Source organism: Schistocerca cancellata, chromosome 8 (genome assembly GCF_023864275.1).
Source record: "Schistocerca cancellata isolate TAMUIC-IGC-003103 chromosome 8, iqSchCanc2.1, whole genome shotgun sequence".
NCBI classification, from domain to species: Eukaryota; Metazoa; Arthropoda; class Insecta; order Orthoptera; family Acrididae; genus Schistocerca; species Schistocerca cancellata.
In genome coordinates, this window is record NC_064633.1 from 83,682,755 (window position 1) to 83,702,984 (window position 20,230).

General features: G+C 37.5%; 1 protein-coding gene and 1 long non-coding RNA gene across 2 annotated transcripts; both read right to left on the bottom strand.

The window, feature by feature from the left end:
* Positions 1 to 445: 445 nt before the first annotated feature.
* On the bottom strand, positions 446 to 4,453 carry LOC126094669 (uncharacterized). The gene is made up of 3 exons (XR_007521860.1): positions 3,470 to 4,453; positions 3,243 to 3,368; positions 446 to 3,146 (listed from the first exon to the last, which is right to left on the bottom strand). It is a non-coding gene; the product is annotated as an uncharacterized LOC126094669 (long non-coding RNA).
* Positions 4,454 to 17,287: 12,834 nt separating this feature from the next.
* On the bottom strand, positions 17,288 to 18,106 carry LOC126095267 (THAP domain-containing protein 3-like). The gene is made up of 3 exons (XM_049910027.1): positions 17,787 to 18,106; positions 17,524 to 17,661; positions 17,288 to 17,418 (listed from the first exon to the last, which is right to left on the bottom strand). Exons 1-3 carry the CDS (start codon positions 18,066 to 18,068, stop codon positions 17,401 to 17,403), a joined length of 438 nt encoding a protein of 145 aa, XP_049765984.1. The 5' UTR covers positions 18,069 to 18,106; the 3' UTR covers positions 17,288 to 17,400.
* Between the last annotated feature and the right edge of the window lie 2,124 nt (positions 18,107 to 20,230).

Below are 20,230 nucleotides of genomic sequence, written 5' to 3' on the forward strand. Positions count from 1 at the left end.
AATATACTTTGCTCCTGCTGATCTAAACCAGTTAAAGGGTTCAAAGTTGTACTGAAGTATCACCATTATGTACTACTACTACTACTACTACTACTAAACACAGCCTGTTTTGTCGGCTTTGGTGAATAATAGTCAGTAAAAACCTTACTAATTTATATGAAGCTGGTATCTGTACAGATACCATTTGTGATCTTGCAGCTCTCTAAGAATGAAATTATAGTGAAATCCCAGACCTTTAGCCGCTTACAGGTGTTGATAATTAGGTATATTCTGCACACAATTTCTGGTCTGTTATTGCCACATTTCCCATGAAATGATAATATCTTACACACACACACACACACACACACACACACACACACACACACACACAACTCAGGTCACCAAGCTACAGAATTATTATACAGAAACAAAAAATATAAATATCAATCTATTTTATTGGGCATTTACATATGATTACACCTTACCACAATCAACATTAAAAATATTACATGAACATAAATCCATCTGCCACACAGCAAAAAAATAAGCTTAAATGGATAATTCAAAATTTAACTTGACACAGAATAGCCTTAAAAATTGAAATTGTATCACGTGTCATCAGTGAAGAACTAAACATTTTTAAGTGTTGACACATAAACTGCAATCCAACATAATGGGTTACAAATACTCAGTTTAAGAATATAAAACATTTCTCCAACCACAGTTTTACTTCACTTGGCTCATACTGGAAGGAAATCCTAGGTTTACCACCTGACAGTGGATCAATACTGTGGCTATGGCAATCTCTTCCACAATCACCAACTGAGGAACTGTTTACAGTTTGTACAGAAAATTTGAAAACTGTTTTTCATATCAATCAGGACACTCATTTCTAAAGCACCTCCTTTAAATGTCTCAAAGATAGCTGAAAGACTATCTCTCTGCTTCTCCAGCAAATCAGCACACACACATGCTAACAATAGCTTGTAAAGGAAATACAAATTCAGGTGCACGATGGAATGACATCATACAGCCAATAATTTGGCTCTAGATACATTTATTGATAATTTCACTGGGACACATACCAGGTCTAATGAATACTACATTTTACCCCACTGAAAAAAATTATATTCACACATATTGGACCTTGTAATGTACAAATAAAGCATTGTTTGACGAGATTAGATTGCAGAATCATGCTGACGAGTGGCACAAGGAATAAAGCAATCACATGATTTATTACAAACATGGTATAGGTGCCAATGGAGGAGTGAAACCATCACTTTTTTCTATCAGAGCTGTTAGCAAAGAGATCTTTTGAAGAAGTACAGGGATAGTTGTTATATGCAACACACAAAACAACAACACATGATATGCCTTTATTTTTTTATAGCTGTAAAGAGTAATGCGGGTTATTTGGTTTTCTTTTTCATTCAGGTTGAAAATGCGAGATCCATTCATGAAGCACTAGCCATTTTCAAGGATTGGAATCCCATCTACTGGGTTACTGATTTCTTATAGTCTGAGATAAATGCAACTGATCAAGCATTTCCTCAGACAAAAGTGTACTTGTGCCTTTTCAGTCTGAAACAGGTTTGAGGAAGATGGCTGAATATATACCAAATGACACGAAGAGATTTATGGGCATGTGGCAAGAAATTTCAGAATCACCAACAGAGAATTTACAGATCATACAAAAGAGATAGTGAGGCTTCTCAGAGAAACGAATATGCATCACTGTACGTTTAACAGCAGCGGCTACTGGTACATGAAAAGTGAGTGGAAGCTTATGAGGACAAGGGCAATTTTGATAACATTGACATTACAAGTGGAGTTGAAGCCATGAACAAGATTGTAAACATTTTTTTTTCCTAAAATGGAACACAGATGGGACCTTCAATGGGGCTACTAGGGATATAAGAAATAAATTTCTTCCAAGCCTAATTAGAAAGTACTGTCTGCAGAATTCTGCCATCAAATCATAACAGACATGTTCCACTGTTTTTTCAATTTTTTAAAGCAAGTTTGTGAAACATGTCATGCAGTGATATGAACCAGGGAAAGTTGAGTTAACTGCAAGATTAGTGAATGTGAAGTTGGACAATGTTTTGTATGGAGAGTACAATGTTCAAAGACTGTAATTATGTTGTAAGCTTTACTCTACCAAACTGCACATGTGAAGATTTTGAGATATATAAATACCCATGCAAGGATTTCTGTGCAATCTTTATTTTCTATCCAGAGTGGGGTTTTGATAAAATACCAGAAGGCTGCAGGAATAGCCCATTAATCCGTCTTCACGAGATGTACAGGTTTGGTTTCAGAAGTGTGTCTGCAGTAATTTCACATGAAGATAGTAGCAATGAGGACACAGTTGAGGAAACACATAGAGCATCACACTGATACCTTAACCATTTCTTTGCAGCAATTTGAAGTGAAGGTGTTGTTCAAACAAGTTTATAATCTCACATACAACTGTATCAACAGTGAAACATGATGAAAAGTACTTGAATCACTCAGCAACTGTGTGCCAGATTTTCAGTTAGCAAACCCTGAAATTTGTGGTCTCCCCACAGCTGTGCCATCAAATTCCCAACAATAATATTAAGTAAGATGCCATTACTTTTACAGGGCCTGGCATAAAGACCCCTCTCATTGTAATGTTCATATATTTGTGCCTTAATGGATAATTAACTACTAAGGAATAGATCACATGGAGGTCATAGCATTCCATTTGAAGGATCAAACAATAAGAGCTATCTAAAAAATACAGATAAGGGAGATCTTTATGCCAAGTTCTGTAAGCAAACTTTGTCACACATTTGAATTTTTAAGTAGCAGTAGTGAAAAATATTTATCTGTGGAAAGTTAATAAGGTAGTTGTATTGACCGTGATTTGTATTTCCTTTACCCAAGCAACAATGTCTACTTCTCATTACAAGAAATTCTTGGATTGTTGAGAAACCTGTCAAAAATTACAATCAAGTTGCAAACATTTATGTGCCACAACAAATGGCAGTTTGATACACACGTGAAATACTACATGGATTGTTTTCCTTCAGGAATACTATCAATCTTCGATATCCTTGGAATATAACAGTCTTGATTCAATCTGGTGTGAATTTTCCCACGGACTGAAGGCCACAAATCCATCATAACTGAACCTAACAAATAAATTAACAACAAGTAATTGAGTTATGCAACATGAAGACAACTGATACACATGTTTTCAAGGCACAATTCCAAAATTTACTACTCACTTCTTTTGGTGCCCAATGACATTGCTCACCAGCTGCAATGCCCAGAACTACTTTATAACTGAATTTAATAAACATTACTGGTATTCCAGTAACAGTAATTGCTTCTGTGTGGTCTCTGCAGTAACTCTGCAAAGTTATTAGGAACATTAGAACCAAGGTGGTAGATATGCAATATGTAGGTAACTGATACACATTCAGCTTCCAAAGCAAATAAAGTCAATCCTTACTTCATTTGGTCCCAATGACATTGCTGACCAGATACCATATCAAGGAAACAGCACACTCTTCTGTCAAAGTGATACTGGGCAATCTCACATGTTCATTAATAGGGCAGTCTTTATCTTTTCTCTGTTTCACGTGAATCACTAGACATGTATTGAAGCAAGTGAGAGCAAGTGCATTCTTACTTGGAAAAAGAAATGCAAAATCTTTTCTCCATCAGTCATACGACATCTCAATGCCACTAAGATATATCTTATTTATTTTTTCCACCTTTTCAATTCTCAACATTGTCCCATATTTGAATTAACCTAATTTAAAGTTAAAATCTTTTACTTCATATTTTAAAAAGTTTGCAAGTTCTACACTATCATCTAGTTTAATTCCTCAGAAAAATCTTTTCTCTGGTGAACAACGAAAAATCCAGGATGGAATGTAACAATATTATGAAAAGGATAGTTGTTGCTGCTCACCAAATAGTGAAGATGCTGAGTCACAGAAAGGCACAACAAAAAGACTGTCGGACTTATCTTTCGGGCAACAAGGGCCTTTTCAAAAGCGCGCGCGCACACTCACTCACAAACATACACACAAATGTAGCAACTATCCTTTTTATAATATTTAATCTATTGCTACTTCGAAATTCAAATGTGCAACAAAGTTTAAAAGCAGAGACCAACATAAAGACCTCATAGCATTCCATCTCGAGGATCAGAAATGACGGAGCTTATTCGTATTTTACATAGACAAAGAGCTATCTAAAATTCAAATAAACCGTCATTTCTTACCCTTCAAATGGAAAGTTATAATGTGTTTAAGACAGATCTCGTAAGGCTTTTGGCATCGTTCTTCACTATTGTTTGGAAGTTGATGGCACTGCTAATGGGAGACCACCAACTTCAGGATTTGCTAATTGCAAATCTTGCACACAGTTGCTCAGTGATTCAAGTACTTTTTGTAATGTTTCGCTGTTGCTGCAGTTGTATGTGAGATTATAAATCTGTTTACACAGCTCCCTTTGCTTCAAACTGCTGCGAAGAAATATTCTGGGTTTGAATAAGACCATCTGTATTTGCTGCCTTGACAGCCTCCTCAGCTGCTTCATCACTACTACTACTACTACCTTCGCATGAAATTACTAAAGAGCCACTTCTAAAGCCCACCCCATACATTTCACCAAGACAGATTAATGGACTAGTCTTATAACTTTCTGGCATTTTATCAAAACCCCACTCTGGGTAAAAAATAAAGATTGCACAGAAATGCTTGCATGGGTATTTATATCTCCGAAAATCTTCACATGTGCAATCTGGTATATCAAAGTTTACAACATAACTACAGTTTTTGGACTTTGCACTCTCCACACAAAATGAACCATCCGATCTCCCACTAACTGATCTTGCAGTTAACTCAACTTTCGCTGATGCATATCTCTGCATGACATGTTTCACAAACTTGTTTGTTTTTTATGCAAAAACAGTGGAACATCTTTGTTATAAGCTTTGATGGCAGAATTCTGCAGACAGTACTTTCTAATTAGGCTTGGAAGAAACTGGTTTATTATAACCTTAGTAACCCCAGTTAAAGTCCTGTCTGAATTGTGTTTAAGGAAAAAATGTTTTACAACCTTGTTCATGGCTTCAACTCCATTTGTAGTGTCAATGGTTGCAAATCTGCCCTCGTCCTCATACGCTTTCACCCATCTTTCACATACCGTTAGCCATTGCTGTTGAAAGTATGGCCACGCACGCTCGTTTCTCCGAGAAACCTCATGCGTTCGCAACTCTTCTACGCGATCTCTAAATTCTCTCTCTGTTGGTGATTCTGAAATTTCTTGCCACATGTCCAGAAATCTCTTCATGCCATTTGGTACACGTAGATTATCCTTTTTTTCAACCATCTTCCCCATGCCTGTTTTGGATGGAAAAGGCACAAGTAAACTTTTGTCTGAGGGAATGCTTGCTCAATTGCATTTATCTCCGACTCCGAGAAATCAGTAACCCAATAGAGGGGATTCCAATCCTTGTTCCAGTCCTTGAAAATGTCTTGTGCTTCATGAATGGATCTTGCATTTTCAATCAGAATGAAAAAAAACCGACAACCAAATAGCCCACATTACTCTTCACAGCTATAAAAAATAAAGGAATATCATATGATGTTGTTTTGTATGTTGCATCTAACAAACAACTACCCCCATACTTCTTCAAAAGATCTCTCTGCCAACTGCTCTGATAGCAAAAAAGTAATGGTTTCACTTCTCCATTGGCTTCCATACAATGTCTATAATAAATCATGTGATTGCTCGAGTCTTTGTGCCACTCATCAACCTGATTCTGCAGTCTAGTCTTGTCAAACAATACTTTATTCGTACCATAAAGGGTCCGATAAATGTGACTGTAAATAGTTTTCTCTGTGGGGTAAAAGGTAGTATTCATTTGACCTGGTATGTGTGTCCCAGTGAAATTGATTTCAACATATCTATCTAGAGCCAACTTAATGACTTTGAGAGATGTCATTCCACTGAGTTACTAAGTTTTTGATTTCCTTTACAAGTGAAGGATGTATGTACCCACTTGCTTCAACACTTTCAGTAGCATGTGTGTGTGCACTTGCTGGAGAAGCAGTCAAATAATAACGCAGGTAGCTCTTCGGCGGACATGGCAATGCCAAATCTTTCTGTAGACTTGCAAGAACCTGTAAGACAAAAATGTATCAATTATTTAATTAAGAGCATTAAAAACAATAGATTTTAAAGTATACTGTCAACTGATCATGTAAAATTTTCTCCAAGCAGAACCCAAACTGGATACTTACTTTTGCCTTGGTATCCCTGTGTTCAGTTGCTGAGTGCATACTGTAATCAGGATACACCCTTATACACTTCATATTTAAAGTTGCTGGGCAGTTGGATTTTCCAGTATCCATGATCCTCAATCTCTTACGAGGAGTCACATGGTCTTCCTAAAGAGGGTAAAGAACTACTATAAAATTTATTTAATAAACTTTCCCTGTAACGAACTTGTTTTATGGAAAGTAAGTCTATCTTAACACAGCATGATATTACCAAGTGCTCAGGTACACTAGACTCTCTACTTTTATAGTATTTCGGCCCCAAAACACAGTGCCTTGGCCACACACTCTCCACTGCAAATGCACAACCAAAAAAGGGGATAGGGACAAGTCCCTGCATTTGCTTGAAGAAATGCTTTGTTTTACCTGGAACAGTTAATATATTTCTCACAGACAAAAACACAAACATTGTTATTGTTAAATAATTCACATATGTTATTGTTAATTAACTAAATACAATGTGAGAAAACATTTCATTCATTTGATAGGTATTGTCAAAGTTCTGAACTGATGGAAGCAGATTGTCTATCTACTTTACATAGCACTGGAGCAAAATTTTACAGGATGTCACACCTATTGTATCTAGCAAAGAAATGGAACTGACTGCCATGGGCAATGAGGATACCATACTGATTTCGGGCAACTTAAGTGCTTTATTGTGGTTCCAATAAATGTGGAATTAATATTATTTGTAAACAAAGGAGATGTGAAGAACACTTATGTAGAAAAATGCAATTACTATAAATGTGGAATTACAAAAAATAAAAGTAACTAGGAAGACAAAGCTAAACATGCCTGTCAATAGGTTCAATGAGCTGACTACTGTTTTACATATCAACACCACAATTATCGAAAACCATAGAAACCATTTCAACATGAACACAGCAGTATAGATTCATTAAAATTATTTGTTAGTTGGCATCTGTCACTTGTTGCTGAAGTGTTAGCACACCGGCTGCTGCTGTATTATAGGCAACAAACAGAGCAGGTCACTCAGCAAGTGCTGTTCAATTTAATTTTCGTGTTAAAAAAAGTAGGTTTAGCTCAGTAGAGGCAGAGCACAGGTTGGGATTACAAAAGGATGGGAGGCGTATACATGAACTCTGTACAGTGTTGGAAGTGGCCATTATGAAATAACATGAATATGACATGCTCTGCTGACAACTGGTTTTGGAGTGACCAATGGCATAACTGTGGCAGATACGACATTTTATAGCCCAGAATTTAAACTCATTTGATAACCTAACCGTAACATGATGTGCAATATATCCTAGAAAATGGCTGTCAGCATTCTACAGAAGAACTGTTAATCATACTTTGTTCACAACAATTAATACACTGACCACGGGCAGTCGCAGCAGAGCCTCACACCTAATGCTGTTGCCTGGCCTGGCTTGACGGTGAAACACCCAACACTAAGCATGTGGCAGGAAACTAGCTGAAGCTATTCTCTATAAGCAAACTTAAGGGGAAAAAAATTGTATTTCAGTGCTAAAAGCAAACTAATTTCTTCCTTTCATTAATTATGGCACCTGAAAGTGTCCTCACACAAGCTGCATGGACTGCCAAATTACCAACTGATGAGCAGTCCTGGTTTGTATTCAGTTACATGTTATAAGTGACAAGCTGATTTCAAATGAAATAATGATATGAAGAAGAAATATAAGAAATTAAAAAGTAAATACAATGTCAAAAATGACACAGCAGTGTGTTAGAAATAAAACTGCATCCAAACCTATTAACTGAATAAAAATAATGAAGTAATTTTGATAATATATTGGTATAAAAAATATCAAAGAATCTGTCAAGACTCAAATCCACAACTTTATATGGATCAGGAATGTTTCTTATCCGTTGCACTATGCCACCACTCTACATTACACTAATGTAAGATTATTTGGTCCCAACGATCATGTGCTGCCTTCAACCAGATCAGCCTTTCACATTATGTTACGATGCTAAAGCTAGGTCTAGCACCATAAAGATATTGTAAGGATACGTAGTTATGCCTACTGTCTTAAAATGTTGTTTAAGGCCAATCTGGTTGTAGGCAGCAAATGATTGCATGGCGTTCAAACACATCAAGAAAGGAAGTCAGACAAGAAAATGGAAGTGGATTGATCAGCTGTTGTGGCAGTCAGGAAATGGCGAACAGAGATTGTTTGGACCTGACGCATTCAGCACTCTGGAGGAAACCAGCTCCAACAGGAATTGTCAACCAACTAATAATTTTAATCAGCCTATTATCAAATGCAAGTGGGTAAAAATTACTGAATGTATGGCTGTGAAAATGGATACATGACAAACAAGTCAACACAGAGGAAAATGATTAATACAATTCTGCCTTGCATATCACAACAACTATTAACAATAACAAAAAGTCAATTCCATCAATTGTTACTGCAGCTTAGAAAGAAATGTCCATTTAAAGTATATATACTATCCCTAATTCCAGCAAACTAAGTTCTTCCTTCAAGTATACATATATGAACTAAAATGGTAAACCACAGGAAGTAATTAATGCAGCAGTTCACTTACTTTTCATAACATCTGAAGATGGCTCTTTAAAACGACTACTTCTCACGCAGTATGAAAACCCCACAGTTTTCAGCTGATTGAGAAGTGTTTCCACCTGAGAATAAAGTGACCAGTAGCATAAACTGAGGGTAACTACACTGAAGGTTAACTGGGAAACATAAATGAAGAGGGAAATTTTAGGCTTTACAAAATTCAGTTATTTAATGTACACAGCCGTTCATCACATCTGATGTTTTTGACAGCTAAAGTAAGTGTTATGTTATTAACCATGGATGAGTTAACAAAATTGGGAGTTCATTTGTCTGCTCTTTTGCTTTTATTCCATTGTTATTCACTGACCACAAATTATGTTACTGTTGACTTCAGTTAAAATTGTGATCATAAAATGTTCTTTCAGTTGTAATTATGATGATGAAAAATATTTTCCAAGTGCACATGAAGTTTAATGACCTAGTTTTGGGGTTAACTGATCAGTGCTTCAGTTAACCTCATTTCAAGCACGCCTTGCCTTATGTCAACAAAAGCTTTATTAAGCATAATAATTATGCATACTATGAATTCCAAGTTTTATATACTAAGAATAAGACAATCACTAATCAAAACAATCCAGTACAACTGATGAAAGTTGAAACTGGTTAATACATCCATGAAAAAGTTTTTGTAAAAATTACAAAAAGATTTCTCTCCTACAATTGAAAAATATCAGTTTTCGGCTGTCAAACTCTTAACAAAAGTGGAAGACCTCTGACTACATTACTTCAATACAACATCCATTAAGCTTAATCACAAAATCTGCAAGCATCTTGGCACATTAATTTGCAAAGGGATTGAAATCTGTGACAAAGACCTGGGAAAGAGAGCATGATACGACGAATTGCTCACAGAATTCATGAAACTTCCATTACGTACATAACACACTCCCCTCAAAGACCACAACTTATGATTCTGCATAATCATCATATGAAAAAAAAACAGCATAATTTTGCATACTCTCCCACATCATACAAGCCATAAGCTATGACTTCTTGTCTTGAAGTCTTACTTAAGTTATTGTATGATACAGGAAATTATCTAATGACAAAAGAGCAAAACCAATCACGATCTGGGCTGGTTAGCCAGAATTCCTCCTTATCACCAACAGAAATAATACAGCACTTTTAAGGCTTATTTGACTGATACACTCCAAACTTAAAAATAATTTGCCATCTATTTCTACTATTGGTATTCCTGACAAGGTTATAGATGCAGACCTCAACATTTCTCCTCCTCGAGAAGTCTATCCAGCAGAAGAACTGAGATAATATCTCCAGAAGACATTTTGCCTCATCCCAAGTCCTATGTTGTGAGAGGAAAAACTAACAAAAATAAATAAATGACTTAATAACTCACTCCCATCAACATCATCTCCAGTAAAAGCCAGATCAATAGAAGAAATTAAAATAAAATCTAGCAGGGCAATAAGAAAAGAGTCTAGATGTGAAAGAACACCTGTAAGAGAGAAGTTTAACTTTGAGGGCTTCAAAGTGTCAATGTTCTATACCCTATGAGGACCCATATTCACCAACGACCATTTCTAAAGACTAAAACAGCTTATGTTATCATCAAAATTTCAGTGTGGTGCAGAGAAAATTTTAGATCCTGACAGACTTTGTCTACAAATATAATCCAGCAATCCCAATAGAGTTCTAACATTATCCACACATACTTAAGCAGCCACCTAAGCAGTGGTAATAATTGAAACATTGTAACATGTATTAATTAAGCGGACAGTTATTACTGAGCAATGGTATCCTGAACAAAAAGCTCTCACTCAGCATCCATCAACAATACACCTTTGCTCAGAATTCAGTACGGAGGCCAAACATGGTCATGTTGCAACATTTGCATAAAGTGGCATTCATTACAGTGCTATTGATGAAAAAAGTTGTTTCATAGCTGATGTCACTGACCTTGCTGAAACTTTGGTGAGAAACTAAGGATCTTACAGTCATTTGAATTACAGAGCTCCATATCCCTGGATAGACAGTTTTCTAGCTAATCTCTGAATTCAGTACCTCAATGAAATTCAGCTCAGTGCCAGCACAAAGAAAACAGGAGTAATGGATTTGTGCAATTATGCACTGGAGCTGATACTGCAATTAGATAGAACTACGTAAAATTCCTGGGAAAATGCAGGATACTTTTATGTGGAATACAGAGCCCACGCTCTGGCTATGACATTAGCTGCAAATATACTGCTTTTTATTTTCCTTTTGCATGACTGTTCCCAGGCCCTGAGTCCCATTTTCATGTGTGTGTCTTCTAAATTATGCTATTTACTCGAGACGACGTATGCGCTTGAGCTGCTGCAATGTTCAGTTTCTCTTACTGTAATACATAGATGACGAACTCACAAACGGCGAATTTTGAAACAAAGTTGCCATTAACTTCCTAAATAGCGATCATTAATTACAATATTCCACGTGTATATGTTACAGTAAAGGTAATGTAACAATGCAGAACCTCACAACGAAAACAAATAAAAAATTGCATAATACATAAAAAACTCACATAAAAATTGGAATCAGATCGCGGAAAGCGACATATAAAATTTATTAAAATGAAATCTTAACTGGCAGCAGAAAAAAGTTATTTTCTAGAGTTCCTAATGTCTCTAAAGGCGCATATTTTTGCCAGCCAATTCTAACATAAAATTATTATTACCTCCTCCAACGAATTACAGTAGCCTGAAATCAGGCCATCCTCTGAAACTCTGAAATCTTTCAGAGCGTCACGAAAGATGTTTTCATACACCTGAGACATTTTGCTCGATGGCGAAAACACAATCACTCAAGATACACGGGCAGTATGACGGTGAAGAACAAAGCAGACGCTTTTCCCGCTAACCCGATTCGACCACAGATCTCGATCAGTCGACAAGTGTGCAGCGCGTTTATGTATACGTCATTTTGACGTCACTTCCGAGTGGTTTTGGACCACAATGATGTGTCTGTTAGGCTTCCCCTAGCGAAATGAGGGATGCTCAACTACCGGACCTACCGATAGATGGCTCTAGCGCGTGCCGGTCAAGAGATCATATCATTGAGTGTCCGTCGCATGGAGGTATCCTTATACCTCCATGGTCCGTCGTATCTGAATTTGACAAAAAGCGAAGTGTCAAAACACGGATGAAAATGTTTTTGTTCTGCGCCCTGATAAGTATTTTATATTGGATGTTCTAGATATATACACATCAACATAATGAAGTGTTTCTAATCTAGCGAGAAAAAACAGTGACAGTTCTGCTATGAAATTCCAAAATTCGAGTGTGTTTTGAAAGTTTGAGAAGCTGACCTATAAATTGTTTACTATTAATTTTACGAGTGCTTTACTTATTTGCCGGTTTTAAAACACTATTTAAGATTCAATGGAGGTCAACAAATTACCTTACTTGCCAAAGCTTTTAACTACAGGTATAATTCGGAAAGTCAAGTGTGGAAAACAGTGAAGACGTCTCTTGAAAAAAAGTTGACATCGTTTGCTTAGGGGTATCTTTACTGACAACAGAAATTACAACTGAACTATTAAAGTATTACTTACGTATAAACGGGAAAAAATCATAATTTTTTTCTTTATCTGAAGTGATGCATTACCGATCTGCATATATGCTGACACTGTAATTGCAACATGCACTTACGAATTTGGCTCTCTCTTTGATCAGAAATTTAAGTGCCATGATTTTCTTAACGCCTGCACATGACACGGTGTATTTTAACTGAGTGATAAGGTAGAAGCACCAGTTTTCAACAGTGCTTCAGTCTTTGATACGAGACAAGAAATACATTTAAATGAGACAAACACAAAGGCCAACGTTAAGGCTCCTCTTAAATGCATGACTTGTATCATTTGGAAGTTAAGTCTAGTAATAATATTATATTGGACTGATCCATGATGATGTAGGAAGTGAAGGAACTTGTTGAAAATAACCTCGATCGCAGCTGTTAATTTTAAGGCTGGGGTGTCTTAAAACTGACACCCAAACAATGACTGGTACCATGGTTTTATTTTAAAATTGAATTCAAACATGTCAGTGAGAAAAATTAACAGAATTATTGGTGAACAATGTACAGTAAATAATATGCAATAACCTGAGAAATTCAAAATTGGTTTGAAGAAATAGAACAGTATTTGGAAAGAGAGTAACATTTTGAAAATAACAAATGACACAAGTAGAGTTTTCAGTTTTTGTGAAAGCTTGCTTAATTTTTCTTTTCTCCCCCTCTCTCTTCTACATTATCAAGGGAAAAAGGTGATAAAATAAAAGTGCAAGAAAGTTGTGTACAATGTTGGAAATGATGAAAAAGAAAGTCTCACTATGCTTCCTCCTCCATGTGAAGAGTATTCCTGTAATAATAGCTAATAGCATACCAAGAACGTGAGGGTGTCACAGTGGAGATTTGTTTTCTGTACAGACATCTGATACAACTATTCCACAGCAAAATAGACTTTCAATAGTTGTGGTACCAGTGCACTCCCGTAGGATAACAGCATATTATGTCCTCCAGGAATCATATTGGGTACACCACATACAGCATAAACTGTACAGCAACTACAGTGCTTTGTAAGCAAGTAATAACAGTCAGTATCTTTAATTTTAACGTAACTCTTAACTCCCATAATTACCTGCTTATAGGTGTTCTTGTACTACAGGTTATTGGTAAAGCAAATACTAATTGAATAGGTCTTCACACTTTTAATACTTAGCAGAAATTCTGAAAAAAGTAAATTGTTTTATTACTTTATCACCTCTATGGCGAATGAAGAGGTACTGACTGGTTTCTTTGAACATTTAATAGAAGCCTTCTTTTTACCTGCAATTGATAAAGAACCATTCCAAGTTCTGTACAGAACAATCTCTCACATTTTTCATGAGGTTTGTTATACTGTACACTAATATTTCTTCTTCTAAATGGTAAATAATGCATTCAGACAGTGTTGGTATTAAAGGTAATTCATGAAATAAATTATATTTAAACCAAAAAATTAAAGGTTCCACATGGCACATGAAAAGTACCGTGCTACACACATGTATGTACAGATTCCAAAATGTCTGTGAATTTGTGTTCCAAACTTTTTTAAATAGAAATATGAAGATCACAATACTTTGGGCCTGCAATAACACAAACGTAAAATACTTTAGTTCCCTAAGGGAAGCTTTGTTCTTTACGTGACTCATGCAACTGCTTTCACTCTTAATGGAAAACTAAATGGTTTATGTTAAAGTTAACAAGCAAAAAGTGTAACCATTTTTGCACAATTTCTGTGAAGTAAGATTCCTTAATATTATTTCCTTCCTTTGTCATCATAACTTGATAATTTCAGTTCCGTATGGGACATATGAACTAACAATATGAAATGCTTTTATTACTATGACCAAACAAAATCTTTTTAACATGTAGTACACAGTTCAAATCAGCAAAAAGTGTAACTGTATAATTAAGGTAAATTGTTGATGAAAATTAGGCATGTAACATGAATACTGAAATTTCCTAGATTTCCAAGTGTACCTGTAATCACTGTATTCTGTACTTTGTAGTGCTAGAAAGATATTTGCATTCTCCCCCCCCCTTCCTCAACACAGCAAAATATAATAGAAAGACATCCTAGCAGAATAAAGACAAAATTCAGAAAATTAGGTTCTAAAGTAATAAGAATGCTTACGATCAATTGGAACATTGTGTTCGTTCTAGGAAGTATTAAAACAAGGATTAACAGAGTAACAATTTTATTGCTCTTATGTTACAGAGTATTCACAAACATTACTGTTTGAAACATAGGGCCACTGCATACTCCACTAGATTACACCCATCCTGTGATTAAACTGTTTTCTTAAAGTGAAAAATTCAAGTTGACATAGCTATTGAGGGAAACATTTTGTCACACTTAAAGCCATCTGTCAAATAAGTCTCAGAACATTTTTTTTCATTAATTTCACACAAATCACCTTTTTTAATGCAAGTGCATATTTTGTAACACCAAACATCTTAATATAAGCTTGTATAATAAACAATTATAATTTTGTTACAATATCTACACAGGACGTAAAGAGTTAATTTTACTTCAGTGTGATTCATCTTTTGAAGTTCATCATTACACAACAACAAATCTATTGACAAAATAGTTCTAAAATATCTGTCAAAATGTCACACCCATCTGCATGGAATGTCCCATTATATAATATTTTCCAATTTTAGCACTATACATGATTAAACAATATGAGTTTATTTAAATTCTGCCTTATACTTGATTTGTTGTTTAAAATTTTCTCAGCTGCTTTTTTTCCATATGTTTTTAAGCGTATGCAGGAGTATAGGGAGGGAATCTTACAAACAAGTTGAGCCTGATGTAAGTCCTCAATCCTAATTTCATAATGGTAATCATGACGAAGAGCAGGAAATGGGTAATCTACATATTTATTTTTAACACAATGCAAAATCTTGGCCTGTACATATTTCTGTCGCATATCCCCAACAATCAGAAACATCTGAAACAGTTTCTGAGTATTCTACAACAGAGTACACACAGTCACTTGTTTTAACCAGTTTTCCCCGGTTAACAAAATTTACAAATGAATTTTTATGGGCCATATTGGGAAAAGCATAGAGAGAATCACATTCTAATGCAGATTTAACTACTGGTGGCTTCAGTATGTGAAGACAGTCTTTGCATGTGATCTCCCTTGAAAGGCGCAATGACACATACCCTGCAATATAATACAGTATGTTTTGCTTGTAAAATGAGAACTTAATCATCAACTTATCATCAAGAAGTGCACACCACTTCTCTACTTCATTTTCTGCAGCACTTACATCACTTTCTACTACATGCTTTCTTGCATGAAAATCATAAACAGGTGGCAAACAACACACATTAAAATTTGAGCAATTCCCATTCATTGCAGTGACACTGTTACCCAAGAGCAACTTTCTCATGGCACATTTGAACTGGTATGCATTTGTATTGTTCCAAACACCTCTGGACCAAATGCAGGAAAAAAAAGCTCTATGTGGTCTTGTGACAGTTTATATGTTAGAAAATACTTCAGAGGAGATTCAACACAAAGCATACTTGACAGAGCTATGTGCCTGACTGATTGCATATTGAAAATTATCTCAAAAGCAAAAGCATTTCTTGCATGGAGCAGCAACGGAACACCAATGATTTTTAAGCTTTTGATATAATTTTCAGTGTGTGTGAAAATAGCAAGCCAATAAGATTTGTTGTCATCCCTCAGGGGGCTCTTAAGCCCTTTACCTAATGGATTTCTGGAGTTCAGAATATCAAAAATCCTATCAATACTATACAAGAATTCTACTGTTGCTTCACTTCCTTTAAAATTTGGATCACCAACCCTCCTCAAAAACTTTATACTATCTGCCATGCTAGAACTCAAAGTCTGTGGAGCTAATGAAACAGTCATTTTTCTATTTACATAACTTATATGTTGTCCTGATAGTTTGTTGGCAAATGTCATACCTTCTTCTTGTTGTATCTTGTTCAATTGCTGAATGAAATGCCATCTAATAATGCCAGTTGGAGAGTCAATAGCAGATACTTCTGCTAGAGCATTTCTGGCAAACTTAATCATATGACACATGTCCAAGATACAATAAACATTGTATTTTTCCACAGGATGAGGAAAGTAGCTTTTAAAATCACCCTTGGAAAAATTTAAAGTACAGCCAAGTGAACATGAGTGCTTATATTTACCTTGCAGCCATCACATGTAACACACCAAACCCTAATGCCAGAACTATGCAGCCTCTCTAAAGTAGATTTTATCAATGTGGCCTGATTATTTGCCTGTACACCGTTGATAAAGAAATATGCAATCGGGCATTTAAATTTGCCTTTAATAGAGACAAGTATGAAAACCAGAGCCTAAGATGCCTCTATTACTTCTTTTGACTGAGGCACTTCCCTACCAAAGTCTAAAAAACCTGTGTATTGCTTAGTTCCTTGGTCCGAAAGTACTTGCTTCCTAATTGCCATACTGTCTACAGTTAGACATGAATCTCTGAACTGCTCCCTTACAATTGGGTTCAAATCAATGTACTTACTTAAAAACATCTTTTAAGAAGCCAGGTTCACAGTCTACACTTGCCACCCATTTGGAAATTAATGATTTATGGGGCAGAGGCATTAATTTTTGCAGGTATTCAAATGGTTCTGGTGAATAAAAGTACACAGTCATCGCAAACATTTTCACATTTGTTGTGTATCTATTACCCTTTGACGAGAGAGAGTTGTTCACTAAATTGCACACTAATTCCACTTGTGTTCCTTTCTGGTGATTGAGGAAGTTATGTAACTTCTCAGGAAGATGCCCCTTCTCCTTCAATGAACTTATGATGTCATCCTTGGAAATCACTTTCTTCTCTCTTCTTCGAAGTTTTTCGCGGGCGCACTTCAGTTTACGTTTTAATTCGTGCACAATGTCTGAGAAAAAATTGCAAGTTTCGGTCGCCTTGTCTTCCATTTCTACTTTCGACTGTATACCACAATCAATTACTTAAGAACCAACTGCACTCTGAAATAAACAAATAATCTCGTTTATATGATTGATATAACTCAAGGCTTGATGAAAAAATATTATAAGAATACTTTGGGGATGTGAAAACATCCTTATACTAACGTTTTCGACACAATTCGCAGCTTCTGCATTGGATAAATGGGACATGCTTTCCACAGAAGAATTCTCATTGACAACATTCTCCACGCAATCAGTAGCTTCTGCAGTGGGCAAATCGAGCACGGATTCCAGGACAGAACGCTAAAAACAAAAATATGGACCTCTATTACAACACTGCTTAGACCTATGTAGCCCATTTGTGTCCGTACGAAATAAATTCACAAAAGTCAAAAAGCACACACATAGCAAGGAAATTCATTAGCTACCTCAAATGGAGAAGCATCGTTGTCACTCAAAATCCTAACAACATGTCGTCGTGGCTGTTTATTTGGTGGCATCAAATGTGCCGGAAAGTCAAAAACTGATGGCACTGCTTCGGGTCTGAAACGTTTCTTCCATGTTGCAGGGCTCACTACGTAATCATCTTGCCGGAAAAGGTTTCCGCAATGAAAACTGCAAGACATAGGATTAAAATCTTTCCACTTCACGGAAGTAATCCACTTCTTTAGCGGCTCTGGGTGCTTCAGAGGAAACCTGTTCAAAAACATCGAATTAGCAAACGCACTAAGTCTGTATTGTTATCGTATTGTATCGGTAGTCCTATTACCTGTGAAATGGTAAGTCACTTTTCTTACTCCATCGCTTCGTACAATTGAAAGCGGAACAAGAAATCACCATTTCGATAATCCTTAATTCCTTTTACACCGTACAGGCCGAGAGAACTTCTTGGGAAATTTGAATATGGCGGGCAATACAGACGACAGTAATCAGCTGGTAGAGCCATCTATCGGTAGGTCCGGTAGTTGAGCATCCCTCATTTCGCTAGCTTTAGACGCCTGTAGAACAGCTCAGTCAGTGTCAGTTAGACCGTCAGCGAGAGCGCACCGCTAGTTCAAAAATGGTTCAAATGGCTCTGAGCACTATGGGACTCAACATCTTAGGTCATAAGTCCCCTAGAACTGAGAACTACTTAAACCTAACTAACCTAAGGACATCACACACACACCCATGCCCGAGGCAGGATTCGAACCTGCGACCGTAGCAGTCCCGCGGTTCCGGAGTGCAGCGCCAGAACCGCTAGACCACCGCGGCCGGCCTAGGCACCGCTAGTTCCTGCTACTACTAAGGCGAGTACAACTCTCGCTTCTTAAGTATTTTTAAGCGCTTCAAACAGGAGGAGTGTCGTAATGGATAGGAACTGTGATTGTTCTGTACAGATGCGAGCTGAGCTGGCGACCCTTCGCTCACAGCTTCAGGCTGCGTTGGCTTCCGTCACACAGCTTGAGGCTGCTGCCAAGGGGCGTCACTGTGGGGGTTCGGACGCGGGAATGCGAGGGACGTCGAGCACGTCCCACGTGTCCTCTGATAGGTCCACTGCTGTGACCTCCCCGGATACTGCCTGCGCTTAGGTTGACCCCTCACCCATGGTCGAGTGGGAGATCATTCCAAAGTGTGGCAGGCAGCGAAAGACTTTCTGTGGGGCCGATCGTAGGGCCTCCCCGGTTCGTTTGACGAACAAGTTTCGGGAGTTATCTGTGACTGACGATGTCTCTGAGCCGGATGCAGTCGTCCACCCCGTTCCAGAGGAAGCTTCTCGGACCACAAGGTCTGGCCATTCACAGAGCGTGGGCTTGCTGGTAGTTGGGAGCTCCAACGTTAGGCGCGTAATGGGGCCCCTTAGGAATGTGGCTGCCAAGGAGGGGAAGGAAGCCACTGTGCACTCTGTGTGCATTCCGTGGGGAGTCATTCTGGGTGTGGAAAGGGTGCTTCCAGATGCCATGAAAAGTATAGGGTGCAGCCAACTGCAGGTGTTGGCACATGTCGGTACCAATGACGTGTGTCGCTTTGGATCGGAGCAGATTCTGTCTGGTTTCGGGCGGCTAGCGGAAATGGTAAAGACTGCCGGTCTTGCTTCCGAGATTAAGGTGGAGCTTACCATCTGCAGCATCGTCGATAGAACCGACTGTGTTCCTTTGGTGCAGAGCCGAGTGGAGGGTCTGAATCAGAGGCTCAGGCGGTTCTGTGACCGTGTAGGCTGCAGATTCCTCGACTTGCGCCATTGGGTGGTGGGTTTTCCGGGTTCCGCTTAATAGGTCAGGAGTCCACTACACACAGGAGGCGGCTACATGGGTAGCGGGGGCTGTGTGGAAGGGACTGGGCGGTTTTTTAGGTTACAGGGTCTCAGGGAACCACAGAAGGGGCGTCCGTCAGAAAGTGGGCAGGTAAAACACAGTAAGGTAGTTGTAGAAACGACTGGTATTGTAGTTGTAAATTGTCGTAGCTGTGTTGGGAAAGAACCAGAGCTCCAAGCCCTTACAGAGAGCACTGAAGCTCAAATAGTTGTAGGTAGAGAGAGGTGGCTAAAGCTGGAAATAAGTTCAGTCGAAATTTTTCAAACGATCTAACAGTTTTCAGACAGGATAGATTAAATACAGTTGGTGGCGAAGTATTTATTGCTGTCAGAGGTAGTTTGCCTTGTAGCGAAATTGAAGTAGATAGTTCATGTGAAATAGTAAGGGTAGAGGTTATACCTGACAATCGGACTAAACTATTAATTGGATCTTTTTACCGACTCCCCGACTCAGAAGACATAGTTGCTGAATAGTTCAAAGAATACTTGAGTCTCGTTTCAAATAAGTACCCCGCTCATACAATTATAGTCGGTGGTGACTTCAATCTACCCTCGATATGCTGGAAAAATTATACGTTT

What these genes read in the sequence shown, in the direction of transcription:
- LOC126095267 (XM_049910027.1), bottom strand. Translation starts at nt 18,068, where the DNA reads ATGTTTTTGAACAGGTTTCCTCTGAAGCACCCAGAGCCGCTAAAGAAG. An exon ending in ACGATGCTTCTCCATTTGAG is followed by an intron (nt 17,662 to 17,786) that starts GTAGCTAATGAA and finishes TTTTGTTTTTAG; the next exon opens with CGTTCTGTCCTGGAATCCGT.